This window comes from Phyllobates terribilis, unplaced genomic scaffold (genome assembly GCF_046119375.1).
Source record: "Phyllobates terribilis strain yellow unplaced genomic scaffold, ASM4611937v1 Scaffold_4__5_contigs__length_816908805, whole genome shotgun sequence".
Classification (NCBI taxonomy): domain Eukaryota; kingdom Metazoa; phylum Chordata; class Amphibia; order Anura; family Dendrobatidae; genus Phyllobates; species Phyllobates terribilis.
In genome coordinates this window covers 270,356,273-270,378,389 of record NW_027362764.1, presented here as the reverse complement: position 1 = coordinate 270,378,389, position 22,117 = coordinate 270,356,273, and the positions used below count along the sequence as shown (strand labels likewise).

Genomic DNA, 22,117 nt, shown 5'->3' with positions numbered 1-22,117 from the left:
ATCTGCTCCAGATTTTTCAGATTTCGGGGCTGTCACTGGGCAACATTGAGTTTCAGCTCCCTCCAAAGATTTTCTATTGGGTTCAGGTCTGGAGTCTGGCTGGGACACTCCAGGACCTTGAAATGCTTCTTACGGAGCCACTCCTTAGTTGCCCTGGCTTTGTGTTTCGGGTCATTGTAATGCTGGAAGACCCAGCCACAACCTATATAATGCTCTTACTGAGGGAAGGAGGTTGTTGGCCAAAATCTTGCGATACATGACCACATCCATCCTCCCTTCAATACGGTGCAGTCGTCCTTTCCCCATTGCAGAAAAGCACCTGAAAAGTAGGATGTTTCCTCCATCATGCTTCACGGTTGGGACGGTGTTCTTGGGGTTGCACTCCTCCTCCTCCTTCCTCCAAACACAGCGAATGGAGTTGATACCAAAAAGTTCTAATTTGGTCTCATCTGACCACATGACCTACTCCCATGCCTCCTCTGGATCATCCAGATGCTCATTGGCGAACTTCAAACGGGCCTGGACATGTGCTGGCATGAGCAGGGAGACCTTGCGTGCCCTGCAGGATTTTAATTCATGATGACGTAGTGTGTTACTAACGGTAATGTTTGAGACTGTGGTCCCAGTTCTCTTCAGGTCATTGACCAGGTCTCCCCGTGTAGTTCTGGGCTGATTCCTGACCTTTCTCAGAATCATCCTTACACCACGAGGTTTGATCTTGCATGGAGGCCAAGAACAAGGAAGATTGACAGTCATCTTGTGTTTCTTCCATTTTCTAATAATTGTGCCAACAGTTGTTGCATTCTCACCAAGCTGCTTGCCTGATGTCCTGTAGCCCATCCAAGCCTTGTGCAGATCTTCAGCTTTGTCCCTGGTGTCCTTAGACAGCTCTGTGGTCTTGGCCATGGTGGAGAGGTTGGAGTGTGATTGAATGTGTGGACAGGTGTCTTTTATATAGGTAACGAGTTCAAAAAGGTGCAATTAATACAGGTAATGAGTGCAGCGTATGAGGGCTTCTTAAAGAAAAACTAACAGGTCTGTGAGAGTCACAATTCTTGCTTGTTGGTAGGTGATCAAATACTTATTTCGTGCAATAAAATGCAATTTAATTATTTAATAATCACACAATGTGATTTTCTGTTTCTATTTTTAGATTCTGTCTATCATAGTTGAAGTGTACCTACGACATAAATTACCGACTTATCTTTGTAGGTGGGAAAACTTGCAAAATCTGTAGTGTATCAAATATTTATTTTCCCCACTGTGTATACAGGGTGGTCCAAAAGTAGGTGGCCAGAAAATAATAACATTGATTTTGATTTATATATAAAATTATATTTACTAACACAAGCATAACATTGACAATTACATTTTATTCTGAACAATAATACAAAAGCCCTTAAATTTTATCAATGCAGGCGCTCAAACTGTTTTCCATTACAATTTGCACAGCTTTGAAGTCTGCCTCTTACGCTTCGACAAACTTTTTTTCCACAAGTCTCTTTGGATATTAATTTCTTGAAATGCATCTGTTATGTAATTTTTCAAATCACTGACACTTTTTGGTTTTCGACTATAAACTTTGTGAGGAATGAAAAGTGGAATCTGATTAGTTGCCAAGGGCAATTGAGCCAGTTTCACTTTACACCATGTTTGATAAATCTCCCCTTCATAACCTTATTACACTTTCTGACCACCTACTTTTGGACCACCCTGTATATTAATATATGTTTGTATGTGTGTGTGTGTGTGTGTGTGTGTGTGTGTGTGTGTTTGTGTACATGTATGTATGTGTGTGTGTGTATATATATATATCCCGTTCTACTCCCGAGTGTCGAGTATTTTTATTGGTATATGGTCTCCCATGCTGGTATGTGCTGCCCCCCTCCTTGTATTTGTGCTGCCCCCATCCTGTCCCATCATCCAATCCTGGTATGCGTGGCACCCCCAGTCCCGGTATGCGCGGCACCCCTCACCCCCAATCCCAGTATGCGTGGCACCCCTCACCCCCAATCCCAGTATGCGTGGCACCCCTCACCCCCAATCCCGTTATGCTTGGCACCCCTCACCCCCAATCCCGGTATGCGTGGCACCCCTCATCCCTATCCCGGTATGTGTGGCACCCCTCATCCCTATCCCGATATGTGTGGCACTCCTCATCACTATCCTGGTGTGTATGGTATCCCTCATCCTGGTATGCATGGTACCCCATCCCTCATCCCGGTATGCATGGCACTCCATCCCTCATCCCCAATCCCGGTATGCATGGCACCCCTCATACCCAATCCCGGCATGCGTGGCTCACCTCATCTCCAATCCCGGCATGCGTGGCACCCCTCATCCCCAATCCCGGCATGCGTGGCACCCCTCATCCCCAATCCCGGCATGCGTGGCACCCCTCATCCCCAATCCTTGTATGTGTGGCACCCCTCATCCCCAATCCCGGTATGTGTGGCACCCCTCATCCCCAATCCTTGTATGTGTGGCACTCCTCATCCCCAATCCCGGCATGCGTGGCAACCCACATCCCCAATCCCGGCATGCGTGGCACCCCTCATCCCCAATCCCGGTATGTGTGGCACCCCTCATCCCCAATCCCCGTATGTGTGGCACCCCTCATCCCCTATCCCGGTATGTGTGGCACCCCTCATCCCCAATCCCCGCATGCGTGGCACCCCTCATCCCCAATCCCGGCATGCGTGGCACCCCTCATTCCCAATCCCGGGATGTGTGGCACCCCTCATCCCCAATCCCCGTATGTGTGGCACCCCTCATCCCCAATCCCGGTATGCGTAGCACCCCTCACCCTCAATCCTGGTATGCGTGGTCCCCCTCACCCCCCAATCCTGGTATGCGTGGTCCCCCTCACCCCCCAATCCTGGTATTCGTGGCACCCCTCACCCCCCAATCCTGGTATGCGTGGTACCCCTCACCCCCCCAATCCTGGTATGCGTGGTACCCCTCACCCCCCCAATCCTGGTATGCGTGGCACCCCTCACCCCCCAATCCTGGTATGCATGGTACCCCTCACCCCCAATCCTGGTATGTCTGGCAACCCTCACCGCCCAATCCTGGTATGCGTGGTACCCCTCACCCACAATCCTGGTATGTGTGGTACCCCTCACCCCCCAATCCTGGTATATATGGTACCCCTCACCCCCCAATCCTGGTATGCGTGGTACCCCTCACCCCCCAATCCTGGTATGTGTGGTACCCCTCACCCCCCAATCCTGGTATATATGGTACCCCTCACCCCCCAATCCTGGTATGTGTGGTACCCCTCACCCCCCAATCCTGATATATGCATGGTCCCCTCACCCCACAATCCTGTTATGTGTGGCCCCCTCATCCCTTTCACACTGTACACACATACGAAAAAAATAAACTGTTATACTCACCTTTCTTCTCTGTACTCCAGCGCTGCTGCGTCCTCTTCTGCCGGAGGCCGGGGAAGGAGTGTGATGCTGAAGCACCGTGCTGTCCGGCGCCATTTTGCTGAAGACACACTGTAAATGTGTCTTCAGTAAAATGGCGCCGGATAGCGCAATGCGCAAGCGACGATCCGACGCCTTCACTCCGCCCCCGGTCTCCAGCGAAGAGAGGCGCTGCGGCAACGCTCCTCCCGGTCAGGTAAGTATCTAAGCATGGCGCCGGAGATCGCAGTATGCGTTCAGTGTCTACGCATACCGCGATCTCTGGTGCCATACACTCCTCTTACCTGTAACGGCTGGATGCGTGCTTCTGTCTGGAGCCAGACTGCGCGTCACGCATGCGCAGTCTATCGAGGCTTCAGACAGAGGTACGCATCCCCGGTTATATTTATATATATATATATATATATATATATATATATATATATATATAAAATACACACACACCTCACTGAATTAGAATATCATCAAAAAATTAATTTATTTCCGTTCTTCAATACAAAAAGCAAAAAGTGAAACTCGTATATTATATAGAGTCATTACAAACAGAGTGATCTATTTCAAGTGTTTATTTCTGTTAATGTTGATGATTATGGCTTACAGTCAATGAAAACACAAAAGTCATTATCTCAGTAAATTAAAATAATTAACAAGAAACACCTGCAAAGGCTTCCTAAGCGTTTAAAAAAGTCCCCGAGTCTGTTTCAGTAGGCTCCACAATCATGGGGAAGACTGCTGACTTGACAATGTCCAGAAGACTGTCATTGACAAACTCCACAAGGTCCCAGAGTCTGGAGGAAGAGTGGAGAGGCCACAATCCAAGCTGCTTGAGGTCTAGTGTGAAGTTTCCACAATCAGTGATGGTTTGGGAGCCATGTCATCTGCTGGTGTAGGTCCACTGTGTTTTATCAAGACCAAAGTCAGCGCAGCCGTCTACCAGGAAATTTTAGAGCACTTCATGCTTCCCTCTGCCGACAAGCTTTTTGGAGATTGAAATTTCATTCTCCAGCAGGACTTGGTACCTGTCCACACTGCCAAAAGTACCAATACCTGGTTTAAAAACAGCAGTATCACTGTGCTTGATTGGCCAGCAAACTCGCCTGATCTTAACCCCATAGAGAATCTATGGGGTATTGTCAAGAGGAAGAGGAGAGACGCCATACCCAACAATGCAGACGAGCTGAAGGCTGCTATCAAAGCAACCTGGGCTTCCATTACACCTCAGCAGTGCCACAGGCTGATCGCCTCCATGCCACGCCGCATTGATGCAGTAATTGATGCAAAAGGAGCCCTGACCAAGTATTGAGTGCATTTACTGAACATACATTTCAGTAGGCCAACATGTTCGGATTTTAAATTCATTTTTCAAGCTGTTGTTATAAAGTATTCTAATTTACTGAGATAATGACTTTTGTGTTTTCATTGGCTGTAAGACATAATCATCAACATTAACAGAAATAAACACTTGAAATAGATTACTCTGTTTGTAAGGACTCTATATAATATATGAGTTTCACTTTTGTATTGAAGAACTGAAATAAATTAACTTTTTGATGATATTCAAATTTAGTGAGAAGCACCTGTATATATAAATGGCAAAATATAGGTACAGCACTAGCAATATAGCAAAAAATCACAGATGGGTGCAAAGCCTCACAAGCAATACCAAACCTTAAAAATAAGACCAAGAAAAATAGAGGCAGCACTCCAAGAGTTCCAATTCAAGGTGATTTTTATTGACCCATCATGTCGGGGCAACGTTTCATTCCAAGTGAGGAGCTTGAAAAAGTTCCTCACTTGGAACGAAACGTTGCCCTGATATATATACAGTACAGACCAAAAGTTTGGACACACCATCTCATTTAAAGATTTTTCTGTATTTTCATGACTATGAAAATTATACATTCACACTGAAGGCATCAAAACTATGAATTAACACATGTGGAATTATATACTTAACAAAAAAGTGTGAAACAACTTAAAATATCTCTTATATTCTAGGTTCTTCAAAGTAGCCACCTTTTGCTTTGATGACTGCTTTGCACACTCTTGGCATTCTCTTGATGAGCTTCAAGAGGTAGTCACCAGAAATGGTCTTCCAGCAATCTTGAATGAGTTCCCAGAGATGCTTAGCACTTGTTGGCCCTTTTGCCTTCACTCTGCGGTCCAGCTCACCCCAAACCATCTCGATTGGGTTCAGGTCTGGTGACTGTGGAGGCCAGGTCATCTGGCGTAGCACCCCATCACTCTCCTTCTTGGTCAAATATCCCTTACACAGCCTGGAGGTGTGTTTGGGGTCATTGTCCTGTTGAAAAATAAATGATGGTCCAACTAAACGCAAACCGGATGGAATAGCATGCCGCTGCAAGATGCTGTGGTAGCCATGCTGGTTCAGTATGCCTTCAATTTTGAATAAATCCCCGACAGTGTTACCAGCAAAGCACCCCCACACCATCACACCTCCTCCTCCATGCTTCACGGTGGGAACCAGGCATGTAGAGTCCATCCGTTCACCTTTCCTGCGTCGCACAAAGACACGGTGGCTGGAACCAAAGATCTCAAATTTGAACTCATCAGACCAAAGCACAGATTTCCACTGGTCTAATGTCCATTCCTTGTATTCTTTAGCCCAAACAAGTCTCTTCTGCTTGTTGCTTGTCCTTAGCAGTGGTTTCCTAGCAGCTATTTTACCATGAAGGCCTGCTGCACAAAGTCTCCTCTTAACAGTTGTTGAAGAGATGTGTCTGCTGCTAGAACTCTGTGTGGCATTGACCTGGTCTCTAATCTGAGCTGCTGTTAACCTGCAATTTCTGAGGCTGGTGACTCGGATAAACTTATCCTCAGAAGCAGAGGTGACTCTTGGTCTTCCTTTCCTTGGGCGGTCCTCATGTGAGCCAGTTTCTTTGAAGCACTTGATGGTTTTTGCAACTGCACTTGGGGACATTTTCAAAGCTTTCCCAATTTTTCGGACTGACTGACCTTCATTTCTTAAAGTAATGATGGCCACTCGTTTTTCTTTACCTAGCTGCTTCCATAATACAAATTCTAACAGTCTATTCAGTAGGACTATCAGCTGTGTATCCACCTGACTTCTGCACAACACAACTGATGGTCCCAACCCCATTTATAGGACAAGAAATCCCACTTATTAAACCTGACAGGGCACACCTGTGAAGTGAAAACCATTTCCGGTGACTACCTCTTGAAGCTCATCAAGAGAATGCCAAGAGTGTGCAAAGCAGTCATCAAAGTAAAAGGTGGCTACTTTGAAGAACCTAGAATATAAGACATATTTTTAGTTGTTTCACACTTTTTTGTTAAGTATATAATTCCACATGTGTTAATTCATAGTTTTGATGCCTTCAGTGTGAATGTACAATTTTCATAGTAATGAAAATACAGAAAAATCTTTAAATGAGAAGGTGTGTCCAAACTTTTAGTCTGTACTGTATATGTATTTATTTGGGGCTAATAATCCTTTTTGCAATTGGGTTTCATTCAAACATTCCTTCTGCCTTCTATAGCCTCTGTGTTGCACCGTCTGTTGCTGGCTGCAGAATGAGCTAGCTGAAAATCTGTCAGTGAACTTATTCAGAATGAATGACTGGAGAGTTAGTAACTTATTTCTTTGTCTTCTTCTGAGCTCCCCTCAGTTGATTTATGACCACAGAAGTTGGATGTGCAGCAAAACAAAGACCTTGTAAAAGTCAATTCTTTTTAACCCAAAATACATGTATTTTAGTAAAATAAATACCGTATATTCCGGCGTATAAGACGACCTGGTGTATAAGACGACCCCCCTACTTTCCTGTTAAAATATAGAGTTTAGGATATATTCACCGTATAAGACTACCCCTTTTCCAACGCATACCAAACACCAGTAAAAATTTAAAAAAAACAGATTTGAATTTAACATGGTCCTTTTTTAATTTAAATTCTTATGACATGCAGGTATATAGCAGGAAAACTGTCACTCATAAACATATTAAAATAGGAGGGACCCCACGTCATTTTTTGGGGGGGTCCCCCATTCTAATAGCTAGTAAAGGCTAGGTATTCAGCTGGGGGCTGATATTAGTAGCCTGGGAAGCTCCGTGGGTATTACCCCCTTCCCAGACTTCAAACATCTGCCCCAGCCGTCTGCTTAACCTCCGCTAGAGACTATAATGATGGTGGATCCCACGCCAATTTTCTTTTTAAAAAATCCTTTATTTTAACACTAAATGACAATTGAGGGGTTAATAAAGATGCAGTCCCTAAATTATTATTAATTTTGTAATTAATTTTTCCCAAAAATGTTGACGTGGGCTTCGCCATATTTTTGTGTCCAGCCAGGTACAGCAGGCAGGAACGGGCTGCCCCCAACCACCAGCTGCCTATTTGTACCTGGCCGGACACAACAATATAGGGAAGCCCTTTTTTTTTTAATTATTTCATGAAATAATTAAAAAAAAAAAAGACGTGGGGCTTCGCCCTATTTTTGTGTCCAGCCAGGTACAACTAGGCAGCTGGGGGCTGGAATCTGCAGCGCAGGGAGGCCCAAGCTTTCTGGCCCCCCCCCGCTGCAAATTGCAGTCCGCAGCCACCCCGGAAAATGGCGCGTTCATAGAAGCGCCATCTTCTGGCGCTGTACCCAACTCATCCAGGGCCCTGGTGCGGTGGATCACTGGGTAATAAAGGGGTTAGGGCCAGCTTGGCATTATCAGCTGGCCCTAAGCCCGAAATTCATGGGGTCACGCCAATATTAGACATGACCGCCATGAATTTCTAGTAAAGTAATTAAAAAAAACACAAACACCCAGAATAAAGTCCTTTAATTGAAATAAACACACAATTCTTTATTGTTCTAAATTAAACCATACTTACCATCACGCCCATTCCAGCTGAAGCCAACGATCTCCTGCAATAAAAGTAAAATAATAAAGCAACCTCATCCTTACCTCTCCATGGTTCCCAGGACCGGTCCAGCTCTGCTACATTCACATGACAGGCTGCACCGCAGCAGAACGCTGCCGTTCAGCTTGCCATGCGGCAGACACTGAGAAGCGCAGGCATGCTTGTGCTCCTCAGTGTCTGACTGTGACGGCATCCAGATGAGCCGAGATCATGTCCAATGAACTCGGCTCACCTCATGCACGTCACTGACAGCGTGGGAAAATTCTCCTGCTCCCCGCATGCGCAGTAGAAGTTTCCCACGCTGTCAGTGACGGACGTCCAGGAGGTGAGCTGAGTTCATTGTCGGCTCATCTGGATGCCGTCACAGCGAGACACTGAGGAGCGCAAGCATGCCTGCGCTTCTCAGTGTCTGCGGGATGACAGGCTGGATGGCAGCGTTCTGCTGCGGTCCAGCCTGTCATCTCGATGTAGCAGAGCTGGAGCTGTCCTGGGAACCATGGAAAGGTAAGGATGAGGTTGCTTTATTATTTTACTTTTATTGCAGGAGATCGTTGGCTTCAGCTGGAATGGGCGTGATGGTAAGTATGGTTTAATTTAGAACAATAAAGAATTGTGTCTTTATTTCAATTAAAGGACTTTATTCTGGGTGTTTGTGTTTTTTTTAACTTTGACTATGGGGTTAGTAATGGGGGTGTCTTATAGACGCCTCTCCATTACTAACCTGGGCTTGATGTCAGCTGGCATTATAAGCTGACATCAACCCCAACCCTATTACCCCACTGCCACCGCTACAGGGCAGTGGGAAGAGCGAGGCTAAGTGCCAGAATTGGCGCATCCTATGGATGCGCCATTTCTGGGGCGGCTGACGGCTGGTGTTTCTAGCCTGGGAGGGGGCCAATATTCATGGCACCCTTCCTGGGCTATTAATATCAGCCCCCAGCTGTCTGCCTAGCCTTTGCTAGCTATTAAAATAGGGGGGACCCCACGTCATTTTTTTGGGATCCCCCATTTTAATAGCTAGTAAAGGCTAGGTATTCAGCTGGGGGCTGATATTAGTAGTCTGGGAAGCTCCGTGGGTATTACCCCCTTCCCAGGCTTCAAACATCTGCCCCAGCCGTCTGCTTAACCTCCGCTAGAGACTAAAATTAAGGGGAACCCCACGCCAATTTTTTTTTAAATAAATCCGTTATTTTAACACTAGATGACAAGTACAGTAGCCAGCACTGTCACTGTACTTCATATATATGTGACTGACATGTTTCTATCTATCTAATCTATGTGTGATGCTCTATCTTTCTGTTATAAATTGTCGGGTACAGATGCTGAATTGCCGGCCGGCTTTTTTAAAGAGACGGTGCATGAAAACACTAATATTTGTTTTAATAAATCCTTTACACTAAATGACAAGTACAGTAAGCAGCACTGTCACTGTACTTCATATATATGTGACTGACATGTTTCTATCTATCTAATCTATGTGTGAAGCTCTATTCTTTCTATTCTAAATTGTCGGGTGCCGGCTTATGCCGCTGCTGAATTGCCGGCTTTTCATATATTGTCACAGAAGCGATGCGAACTTCCCTGCTCCGGACACAGCGCAGCGCTTCTGTGACAAGTGAAAGCTGTCGGCACAGAAGCCCTGCGCTGTGTCCGGAGCTGGGAATACGCAGCGATGTGTCAGTTTCAGCACAGAAGCGCTGACTGTCTGGACCTACCGCCGCCGTATTTTAACTCCCTCCACCTTATATTAACTCCGACATGGCAGGGATACGGCCACGGCAGCTTATTAACACCCCCAGAGTATCCCCGCATGTCAATTTCTGAAAGTTCAAAAGCATTACCGGCGTATAAGACGACCCCAGACTAGACAGAAGATTTTTCAGTCTTCAAAAGTCGTCTTATACGCCGGAATATACGGTAATTGTCCCCAAAAGGTGGGCAGCCCATTTGGCTATGAGAACATAAAATATAACACACATCTTAGGTATGAATCCACTGTGTTCATGTAGGGGGGGCCCACGCCACCCCCCACCAGCACCCCTCGCCTATGACTTCTGGCCGCTGTGTATCTCCATGTATACATAGAAGGGTTTTTTCACTGTAGACTTTGTCGGATCCTCTCATTCTTGTGTGGATTTCTTCCTGTTTACGCTCAAACCTCACAAACACACTTGTAGGTATTTACTTTTTATAGAATTGGCTCTATGGCAAAGTTTGTTGGGGGGACGGACTGATGTGAGTGATGGCGACGTATGGCCGTAACTAAATACTTCTGTGTTTTCCAATTATTTAGAATATGCTGAAGGAGAATCCTTATTTTACATAATCAGTCCAAGAGATGTTGTGGTGGCCAAAGAGCGTGACCAGGATGACCATATTGACTGGCTGCTGGGGCGAAAGAAATATGAGGTACAATATATTTAAGGGGAATTCATCACCAGATCTTTGCTACCCCATCTGAGGGCAGCATGATGTAGACCATAACTCTTAACGGTGTCACTTACTGGGCTGCTTGCTGTAGTTTTGATAAAATCAGTTTTATCTGCTGCAGATCTAGCAGTTCTCTGAATGCTGAGCTCTGTATAACCCTGCCCACACCACTGATTGGCAGCTTTCTGTGTACACTGTGCATAGGCAGAAAGCTGCCAATCAGTGGGGTGGGTGTGGGACTATACAGCGCTCATGAATATGGAGGTCGACATGGCAGCTGGATTACTAGTCCTCTAGTGATATTCACCTTCTGATGAACGAGTAATTTTATTAAAACTACAGCAAGCCGCCCAGTAAGTGACACATCGCTGCAATAACGGTCTCTATTTCTACATAGTTCTGCTCACAGATTAGGTGGCAGATTCCTTTTATTATTTTTTCCAGACTCTGGTAATGTAGTCTGTTATACACTTGGGGGGAGGCTTCTATATCCAAAATCTACACTTTTTGTAGCTCTTATTTGAAGGTGTTTTCCAGAGATAAAAAAGACAATTATAAAAAAAAATGGCGCTATAATGACAATTGTATAAAAAAAAAAAATCTTCCAAGCTTATTTATGGCCAAATCAAACTTGAACAGAGATATGCAAATGAAACCCCCAAAAGTATGGGCTTAATATACACTAAAAAGAATGCCAAAAAACAATATCAGACCCTCTTAAAGGGGCGGTTTCACAAGCCATATTATAAACAAAAATAAAAGAATGTTTATATTTTTTTAAAACCGCGTTGACATTATAAAACTGAAATTCACCATAGCTTAATCAATAATGAGCATGATTAAAAAACATATGCACATGAAGCAAATAAAATCAAAGCTATAAAAACATTGATTGCAGCAAATAGTACCAGTTACCTCAGATGGGACGGAGTGTAACCAATGCTTGCAATATATTGTAGATATAGGCATACTCCATAGTGTTGTGTGATGCCGTGTGTCTTGCAGAGTAGTGGATTGCACAAAGTGATAGAAATAACTTCCGATTAAGATACTGACTTAGTTGTGCATGTTGCACTTATCTTTATTTTCAGCATAGATTTGTTGTACAATAATGAAAGTGCTCTTTAACAGGAATCTGTCACCTCTAAGACTATTTACCTGCAGATATAGTGGTAATCTGTTTAGTGGCTACAGGGAGAAAATGAAGTTTTATTCTCCGTCCAGCCACTTTCTTCCAGTCACTGGCGCGGTGCAGGGAGCAATTACAGTTACCACTCACTATACAGTGAGCGCGATGTTCGCTCCTCAGCACTTTGACAGCCGGATCTACGCAAACACGCTGCATACATTACTTGCGGAGCAGACTGTCAATCAATGTGCCAGGGAGTGATTTCAGCACACTCACTGTATAATGTGCAGTGAATGTAATAGCTCCCTGCAGCTGGCCAGTGACTAGAATCAAGTGGGTGCAGGGAGGATAGAATTCCATTTCCTAGCTGTAGCCGTGATTGCAGTAAGCTGGCTAAACAGGATTTAAATGTTATTTACCTGCAAATTACCACTATATCTGCAGGTAAGTGGCATTTTTGTTGAAGAGTGGCAGCTGTTAATATGGCTTCCATGGACTGGCTTGATGCTAGCCACTCTGTTTACCACATCCCAGGGTTTGCCCTCCACCCTTTAACCCCCGTACAGGGATCTTGGCTTACACTGGGACCCCTGGGCTGGGGCCATGCAGTCAGCTGATGATCGGTGAAGCAATCTGACTACAAGAAGGATCGTCATGTGGAGTTGATTCCAAGAAGTCTTGTTAGTGATAAAATCAGAAAACAAGCTAGTTGTCAATATACAAGCTGAGGGCAGAAAACAGAAGATACATAGTACACAACAAGCGCAATAGATCAGAGTGACCAGGTCTAGCAGGTCACTAGCAGGTTTATATAGAGGGGAGCAGCACCCATGGCTCCTAGCAGAGAGCGACTTAATTACCAGCTTACTGCAACAAAACACAGGTTGGAAAGAAACAACTAGTCTTGCCAATCTTAAAGCTAAACTGACACACCCTTCCGTTATCCAGCAATAACCGCAGTGTCTAATATGGCACCATCCAGCGACTAGGGCAGAGGCTGCAGCAGTATGTTCACACAGGGATGTGACAAGAATCAATTACATAGGATCAACCCTCCTAAGCAATCTACATATATAAATGAAGCTGAATAAAATGATACCTTGATATCTGTGATCTGTTGTCTTATTCCAGAGAAGTCCATGTTTTTCTTATATGTAAATTACCTCTTCCAGGCTATGGGCCGGACACTGATCTGCATGAGAATCTGCCTCCAGAAATTACTTTACGTAAAAAACGTTAGCAGTGTGAGACATTTAATGGCTGACAGTTTGCTCTCCTGATCACCTCAAAGCTCTGTATGATTATAGCTGGAAGAGGACAGCAGAGCTGTATTTTGTCTCACTACAAATACGTTTGCAGCTCTACTTTCATAGGGCTGTCAGCTCAGCTGCAGAGCTATGCCTGATTACAACTAACATTTCTTTAGCTTTCATCTCATTGGCAGATAATGTGGGGGAAGGAACGGTATAGCAGAGCTGGCAGCACTATGAGAATAGCTGCAAATGTGTTTGCAATGAGACAAAGCTCAGCTCTGCTGCACTGTTAATTGGAATTGCACACAGCCCTGCAGTGAGATCAGGAGAGCAGCCAGTACACATCACACTGGTAACTCCCCCTTTCTTTTAAAATGACCTTTGAAGGCAGATTCTCAGGGAGATATATGTCCGGCCCATAGATCTTAACAGCTCGTTTACATTTTAAGAAAATCGTTGATTTCTCTGCGATAAAACATCAAATCATAGATCTCAAGGTATCACTTTTCAACTTTCTGTGACTTACATCCACATGTAGACGACTTGGGAGGGTTAACCCTACTGAAAGATTCCCTTTAATACTTCTACAGCCATATCTCCACCTAAAGGATCTTCAGCTCTCTTTTCCGCAGCCAAATGTATAAGTAAACCAAAGCCAATCTTCCTGTATATGGTTAGCACTGCTGTAAAATTGTCCTACGAGATAGAAAACCGCTAGATGTATATTCCCCTATGATCACAACAATTAAGGTAATTTACGGTGCTTATCCACAGACTATATTCTGTAACAAATTAATTTGCTATTGGTTTTTAATGATTTTTTTCCCTCTGATGTCTCCATTTAAGGAAGCGCTTATGGCTGCGGAAATTAGTCAGAAGAACATTAAGAGACACGAGGTTTTGGTGAGTTTCCCAGACTGTGATTTTTGCTAATTACTTTTTATTACCAAGCTGTAAATTCTGATATCATGGGTAGAATAAAAGTGTAGAAAACATTGATATAATGTGTGCACTAATTAAATGCTGCCTCGCTGTAACAACTCAGTGGTTAATGGTGCCGAAATGCTCTTGTCTTAGTATTCATGTACATTTTTATTTTTCAGGATATTGGCTTAGCTTATATAACACATCTCGTGGAAAAGGGGGATTACGAGGTGGCTGCCAGGTAAATATCTATCCGTGCTTGAGAGTTCTAGATTATCCCTGTGTGGAAGCAGTGTCATCATTGTATGAGAAGTAAAGCTATAAAGGGGATAGCTACTTACCTGGGTATGTAAGACTCCTAGGGCATGTCCACATGATAAGCCATCAATGTCAGATCCATGCTGCCACCTCTCCATTCCCAGTGCTGGGAGATGGGGCCTGTTGTTGAGTCAGATGCAGGGTCATCAGCGGCTCCAGCATCTATGCAACATTTCTGGTATTTCCTGTGGCTATGCTGTAAATGCTTGATATGGGACACCCCTTTTCAAGGGTTTCAGAAAACCCTTCTCCTCCACTGCAGTATATTTAAAAAGAACTGTGCTCTACACCCTGGCGCCTACGTCTCTGCCATGGCTCCAGGTGTCTGATATTGTCTTCTCTCTGACGTCAGTAAGCGAGGCCAGCGGCTATGCCCGAGCGTTCACAGCACTAACTGTACTGAACCGCTGAACTCAGTGATTTGCTGCAGTGCTATCAAAACGATATCCGTGCTGCAGCCAATACCAAATACCGGGATCAGCGGCAGAGACGGCGCTGGACCTGGGGAGGGTGAGAAACACAATTGTATTGTTTATTTTAAACAAATGTGTCGGTGGCCAGGGGTTTTCCAGAACCGGAAAAATAACCTTTAACTCTTTTATGGCCACAGATCTTTATTCCTTGATGACCAGGACAATTTCATCTTTTGGAATGTAACATGCCATCAATCTACAGTAGGCGCTGTATAAATTGTTATCAAACATGAACTTGGAGAACTGCACAGGTCCTCCATACCATACTTCCTCTGTCCATTTAATAATATATGCTTTTGGAGATGGATTAGTTCCCAAATCTCCCCTGCTGCTTATATCATTTATGCTTTTACTATGTCCCTTGATGAGTGTTGAGTTCCTCCTTGCTTGTTGGGGCTCATTCAGACATCAGTTCTTCATGTATGAGTTCTATCCAGGTTTTTCACTGAGAGAACTTGTGTCTAATATGGAGTTGCTCAAATGGCCATGTTTTTTTGCAGACCGAGTTGTCTACACCATTACAAGTCTATGGGTCAATGAAAAAAATCAGATAGCAATCAGATGCCATCCATGTGCTGTCCATGTTTTACAGACTGATAGGAAAAGCTCGAGAAACTTCCATCAGTTTTTGTTTGTTTTTTGCTTATAAGAAAATCTGATGAAATTCCGATACCATAAAAATCCCTGACGTCTGAATGAGGCCTTCTGTGCTTCTTCCCATTCAGGCAATTGTGGAGCAAGTGGCTAAGAGGAGAAGTGATTAACTTCAGGTATAGCTTGCTATGGTAGCAGAGAGAAGGGAGAATGGCATTCTGCGCTGTGGAGGATTGTATGCCATGTACAGAGGTCATCACTAATAGTTAGGCTAACCTTTAAACCCCACTATCTTTATTTCCTGGGCAGAAATGCCTGACAGGTTGTCTTTAACAGAGCAGCAAGTTTTCTCATTCACTGCTGGTCCTCTTTGGTCCCCGGTTTAGGTTCTTGTGCTTCTGGTTGTTATCTGAGGCTGGTCATATCCACATCGGTTCACATATCCAATATGATTTGTGCTGACATAGATCCATGTATTCCCTGCCTCCGGATCCGCCCTGGCCAAGCCCTTCACATAGCTGTCAGCTGCTATAGGAAAGGTGAATAAGATGCTCTTCTGGAAAAAGGGCCTGGCATGTGGGAAGCCATGTATGACTTACCCCGTTATCTTGCCCCATACACATGAGCTTGTTGGCTGATCCTTTCTCAATCACTAGATCCGGCTGACTGTTACATTTAGGGTACGGGCTACTTACACAGGCAGGGAATCTCTCCCCGTATGGAGCGACGATGTAGAATGTCTCTCCCATTCTTATTAATCCTCATGCTGTCGTACTGTCCTTTGTCCCCATACAGTTTCGGTATTCGCAGGGCATGTCCCTGTTTATAAGAGGATGAGCTGCTGTAATAATTGACTTTCTGGCACAATGAAAAGATGCCGTCAACAACAAACTAGAATTTGCTTTTTTGCTGGTCGATCACTCTTCTTGCTTATAGGAGTCATTATTTGAGAATGGGTTCTTAATTATACATATTCATTTGGCAGCCATGTAGGATCCTTTAAAAAGTTCTCAAGTGACATATTAAAGGGGTTGTCAGCTTTCAGAAAGCTTTAACTATTAATAAGAAAAAATAAGAGTAGTACATACCCTCCCCAGGTCCAGCTCTGGCTGTCCACCCCCGTCTCTGTTGTTTGTCTGCAGCGGTGATACCACGTCAACAGAGCTGCAGCCAATTAGTGAACTCAGCGGCTCATGCCGTCTACATGGGCAGTGCTGCTGGCGCTGAGCCCTGATTGGTCGGCATGACTTGATTGCTGCTGACAAATAACAGAGAGACAGGCACTGGACCTGGGGAGGGTAAGTACTACTTTTTTTTTTTATATAGCTGTCGCAGCTCATGAAAGCAAGTTTTCTGACAGGAGACAATCCCTTTAAACAGCAGAAGAACAATGAATGCCGAAACTGACATGAAATAAAAAAATATATATATGCGTCACAGCAGAGAGGAGAGGCAGAAGCATCTGGAAGATGCATGGACCATCCTATTGTTGGTTTATGGTATGAAGAGCACAAGCTGGAAAAAGTGACATTTTATAATATTTAATGCTGCCGTTGACATTACCGCCCACCTAATGGTCAGATTAGGCGGTAATGGCACCTGGTCAGCCTCTGACATGTCACATCACTGCTGTCACTTAATAGCAGCAGCTCATTTAGACTTCATAATGACAGTATCTAGGAAGAGAAGATCCACTAATGCACCGGGACGTCTCCACACCGCTCCGACCTCCTGTTCTGTGACCTTTCTACAGTCCGTAAGTGGCACCTAATGTGGACTCGCTGTAAAGGTGCTGATACACTATTACTGCATTAGTGAAATGGAGATTGATAAATTATTGTCAGGCGGAAAACATCAAGAGCTGGAAAGTGATTCCTGCTTCACAGAGAGACCTTAAGAAGAACTTTCTACGTCCTCCCAGATACAAGACATAACGAGATATAGTAAAGTCAGGCTCAAATTGTTAGACAGTGAGATCCACTTAAGAGAAGTAAATTGCCTGGCTGCGGGCTATGCTGGCCTCAGCGGGAGCTGCCTAGCCCGTCATTAGCACAGTTTAAGGATCTAGTGCTCCACGGGTAGTGAATGAGACGCTCCACGGAAAGGTCACTTCAAAGTGAACATTTATCCCAATGTGGAGGAAGAGCCATACTTACACACGACTGTCACAAAAGAACGTTTTCCTTTATGTATCAGCCGGCCGGCAGCACACAATGTAATGCTTCCATGTACACAGCCGGAAACACAAAGTGCAGAATGCTATCATATATCCCCTTCTGACCAGCATGGAAGCCATATCCAGAAGCATACATCGCCATCCGCCTTTCCTGCCTTTCTTCTCAGTTTTACTTTCCCAATTTGAATTAAATTTATTTTTCCTTTTAGAAAATGTCAGAAAATACTTGGCAAAAACATGAAGCTGTGGGAAGATGAAGTATACCGCTTCAAGAAAATAGGACAGCTAAAGGTAAAGAAGAATATATATACATATACATGTGTGTGTATGTATGTATATATATATATGTGTGTATGTATATAGTATGTGTGTGTATGCGTGTATGTATATATATATATATGTGTATATATGTATGTATATATATATAACTTTCTCAAGCAGTGCCCAATACATCAGGTGAACAATATGTAGGCCATACAATTAAGCTTATTACAATTGCAATTATTATAAAATAATCAATAAGTGCTTACATATGGTGCATACAGTGTTAAATCGCATCATAGTGCTCCTGTATCCAATCCACATAATATACCGTACATTTCACCCACCAGTATACTTGATGTCTGTATCAGATATATATAATGTGTGTGTGTCCAGTTCCTGAAAGGATGTGCTGGTAAATGCATATTATAGGATATAAGATCTAAAGTGAAGCCTCTTTTAATATACAATGCCAATGAAATAATAATATTGGAATTGCTGCATTTTCATTTCATTTACCCCGATAAACCTTTTTTACTACATTTATTTGAACGGTTTATTATTTTGTGTTTTTACAATGTAAAATGAAACATCTAAGCTATTTGATCCCTAGACATCAGGCTCTACGCTTATCACTTTATGCCTTAGGCTATGTTCACACTACTGTAATTTCAGTCCTCAATGCTGTTTGTGGGAAAACCTGACAGCACTCGACCATTGTTACACATTTGGGCTGTTCAGATGCCTTTTTTTTTTTTTTTTACACAGACCAAATCTCTACTATGCGCTAGTCTGTTACGTATTTTGAATGAGACTCGCCCACTCAAGTCTACAGGGGGAATCCGCTCTCATACGGATCAGCCGTATTGCATCCAGATTTTGCAGATACATTGCCAAAATGAACAAAGAAAACAAAGTTTTTGTAAAGTTTCTTCACTGCTGATGAATAAACATGAATGCCATATGCTACAGACCTTCTTTATTAGACAGTTATGAACAGAGATTTCATCATTGGTTGCTGCACAATGGATCTAAAACAAAACCATCAATACATGATGGAAATGGAGACTTTCAGCTTTACTTATTATTATTTATTTATTTTTAAAGCACCATTTATTCCAGGGTGCTGGACATGCAAAAAGAGTTTAAATACATATAATACATTTATAAAACAAAGCAAACAAACTGTCAGACTGGTACTGAGGGGAGCAGACTTGCCCTCGCAGACTAACAATCTAAAGTGGGGGGGGGATATAGCATTGACTGTTCAGTAATTATAACCAACTTTTACAAATTTCCTCATCAAAGCTCTAATGTAGTGGGACCATGGACTGATAATCTTCTTCATGGTCCACTGTGGACTTTTACATCATTACTTTCTGACAAATTAAAGACAGAACGGGTCTGGAGTTGGTCCCATGTGAAGAATTGCATATACAGTGGGTACGGAAAGTATTTAGGTCTATTCAAATTTTTCACTTTTTGTTTCATTGCAACCATTTGTTAAATTCTAAAATGTTCATTTTTTTTCTTATTAAAGTACACTCTGCACCCCATCTTGACTGAAAAAAAAACAGAAATGTAGAAATTTTTGCAAATTTATTAAAAACTAAAAACTGAAATGTCACATGTTCATAAGTATTCAGACCCTTTGCTTAGTATTGAGTAGAAGCACCCTTTTGAGCTAGTTCAGCCATGAGTCTTCTTGGGAATGATGAAACAAGTTTTTCCCACCCGGATTTGGGGATCCTCTGCCATTCTTCCTTGCAGATCCTCTCCAGTTCCTGTTAGGTTGGATGGTGAACGTTGGTGGACAGCCATTTTCAGGTCTATCCAGAGATGTTCAGTTGGGATTAGGTCAGGGCTCTGGCTGGACCAGTCAAGAATGGTTACATAGTTGTTCTGAACCACTCCTTTGTTATTTTAGCTGTGTGCTTAGGGTCATTGTCTTGTTGGAAGGTGAACCTTCGGCCAAGTCCGAGGTCCAGAGCACTCTGGAAGAGGTTTTCATCCAGGATATCTCTGTACTTGGCCGCATTCATGTTTACTTTAATTGCAACCAGTCGTCCTGTCCCTGCAGCTGAAAAACACCCCCATAGCATGATGCTGCCACCACGATGCTTCACTGGGATTGTATTGGGCAGGTGATGAGCAGTGCCTGGTTTTCTCCACACATACCGCTTAGAATTATCACCAAAAAGTTCTGTCTTCGTCTCATCAGACCAGAGAATCTTATTTCTCATAGTTTGGGAGTCCTTCATGTGTTTTTGAAGAAACTCTATGTGGGCTTTCATATGTCTTGCACTGAGGAGAGGCTTCCATCGGGCCACTCTGCCATAAAGGCCTGACAGGTGGAGGGCAGCAGTGATAGTTGACTTTGTGGAACTTTCTCCCATCTCCTTCCTGCATCTCTGGAGCTCAGCCACAGTGATCTTGGGGTTTTTCTTTACCTCTCTCACCAAGGCTCTTCTCCCACGATTGCTCAGTTTGGACAGCATATGACTTAAATATGAGAGTCTGAGCAAAGGGTCTGAATGCTAATGACCATTTGATATTTCAGTTTTTCTTTTTTAATAAATTTGCAAAAATTTCTACGTCTGGGCTTTTTTCAGTCAAGATGGAGTGCAGAGTGTACATTAATGAGAAAAAAAATTACTTTTTAGAATTTATCAAATGGCTGCAATGAAACAAAGAGTGAAAAATTTAAAGGGGTCTGAATACTTTCCGTACCCACTGTATTTTTCATTGGTGCTTTCAGCATCAGGTCCAAAGGGGAGTCAGGAGAAGACGGCCATCATTAGGCGGTAAGGAAAGAAAAGCTATCAGAGGTACAGTAACAGAAACATCACTAAAAATGTGAGAACTGAACCCTGGTGGAGGCCGTGCTCTGGCAGAAGTAGCCGTAGGAATATTGACATGTATAGGGCCATATACATTCTGCTCAGGTCCAGTGACATGCTACTCATAGGACTGCTAATGACCACAACATTCTGCAAAGTGTCCTGTGTCTAATTACAATATCAAGAGCTGAAGTTCCCAAAATGTTAATACAATAGTTTATAAAACTCCTTGAACTAAATCAGAACATTTACTCGTCAATCTCATAATGGTATCTATGTTGTATATCCATTTCCCTGATGTATATGGAATTTCTCAATGTTTAAATTCTTCCGGACACAAAATATTGTCAGAAATCGGCAAGAGAGAAAAAAAGACTGATCTCTCTCTCTCTCTAATAGGTACCCCAATATAGTGCCCAAGTATAATAGTGGCCTCAGTGCCTTCATTCATGCCGCTGTGGCTTATTTACCACCCCATCCACAGTTCAGGGATACATACATTTCATCTGTCGGAGTTTATCATTAGACCCTGCTAATTCTCAGAATGGAGGCCGTTAACACTTTTCCATGGCTTTGCATGGAAATCCCAGCAGACCTCCTCCTCACCTCTGTCCTGCGGCCGGTGTCCCCTGATTTGGTTGTCAGGTGACCTCTGCCACTGATCGGCCAATGCAAGCAGCACCATGGGAGCCTTCATGATCTAAGTTATAGTAGTGAAGTACCCCTTTAAGCACAAAGTATTAATGTAATCAGCAAGGAACAATACTTTTATTGCTCATACGCCCTGGAATTTAACTAATCACTTTACTTTCTAGCCCTTTTAGATGTTACGCATAATTTGCTTCTGAAAAATACGCTGCGTTTTTGTATTAAATTGTCTTGCTGTATACACACCACTAGGTGTCACTGTTGGTATTGTTAATTTTCATTTACCGTTAGTGGACTTTGGGTCGCTGATGTCTCTTTATATGAGGATTCATGCCTAGAACTATATATTTATTAACAATCATGGATTTTGGATAATATATTTAAAGGGGCTGTCCTCTTTAAGAAAGAATTATGCCATAAGCTGAGTTTCTGATGAAAAAAAAAAAATCCAGAGTTTTCCTTACCCTCCCCATGTTCAGCACCGGTCTCTATTGTTTGGCCATGTGCGTGTAGAAAGCACGAATTTCTGGGCTCCATGATTGGCTGCAGCGATGTCGACATGATGTCACTGCTGCAGCGGCACAACAGAAACTGGGGTAGCGGAAGAGACACAGCACTGGACCTGGGAAGGTTAAATAATACTCTGTTCATTTTTTTTTTGCAACTAACTCCGCATATAGCATAAAGATTTTTGACAGGGGACAACTCCTTTAACTAAACAATAAGGCTCTGTGCACGTGTCCA

The 22,117-nt window shown here is 43.4% G+C and overlaps 1 protein-coding gene across 1 annotated transcript in view; it reads left to right on the top strand.

Annotated features, from left to right (window-relative positions):
* VPS41 (VPS41 subunit of HOPS complex) overlaps positions 1-22,117 on the top strand; it is a 308,457-nt gene that overhangs the window by 188,449 nt on the left and 97,891 nt on the right. Inside the window, exons 13-16 of the mRNA XM_073678260.1 lie at positions 10,621-10,736; positions 13,986-14,042; positions 14,243-14,304; positions 17,834-17,915. Coding sequence (XP_073534361.1) covers positions 10,621-10,736; positions 13,986-14,042; positions 14,243-14,304; positions 17,834-17,915 — 317 coding nt within the window. The remainder of the gene's footprint in view (positions 1-10,620; positions 10,737-13,985; positions 14,043-14,242; positions 14,305-17,833; positions 17,916-22,117) is intronic.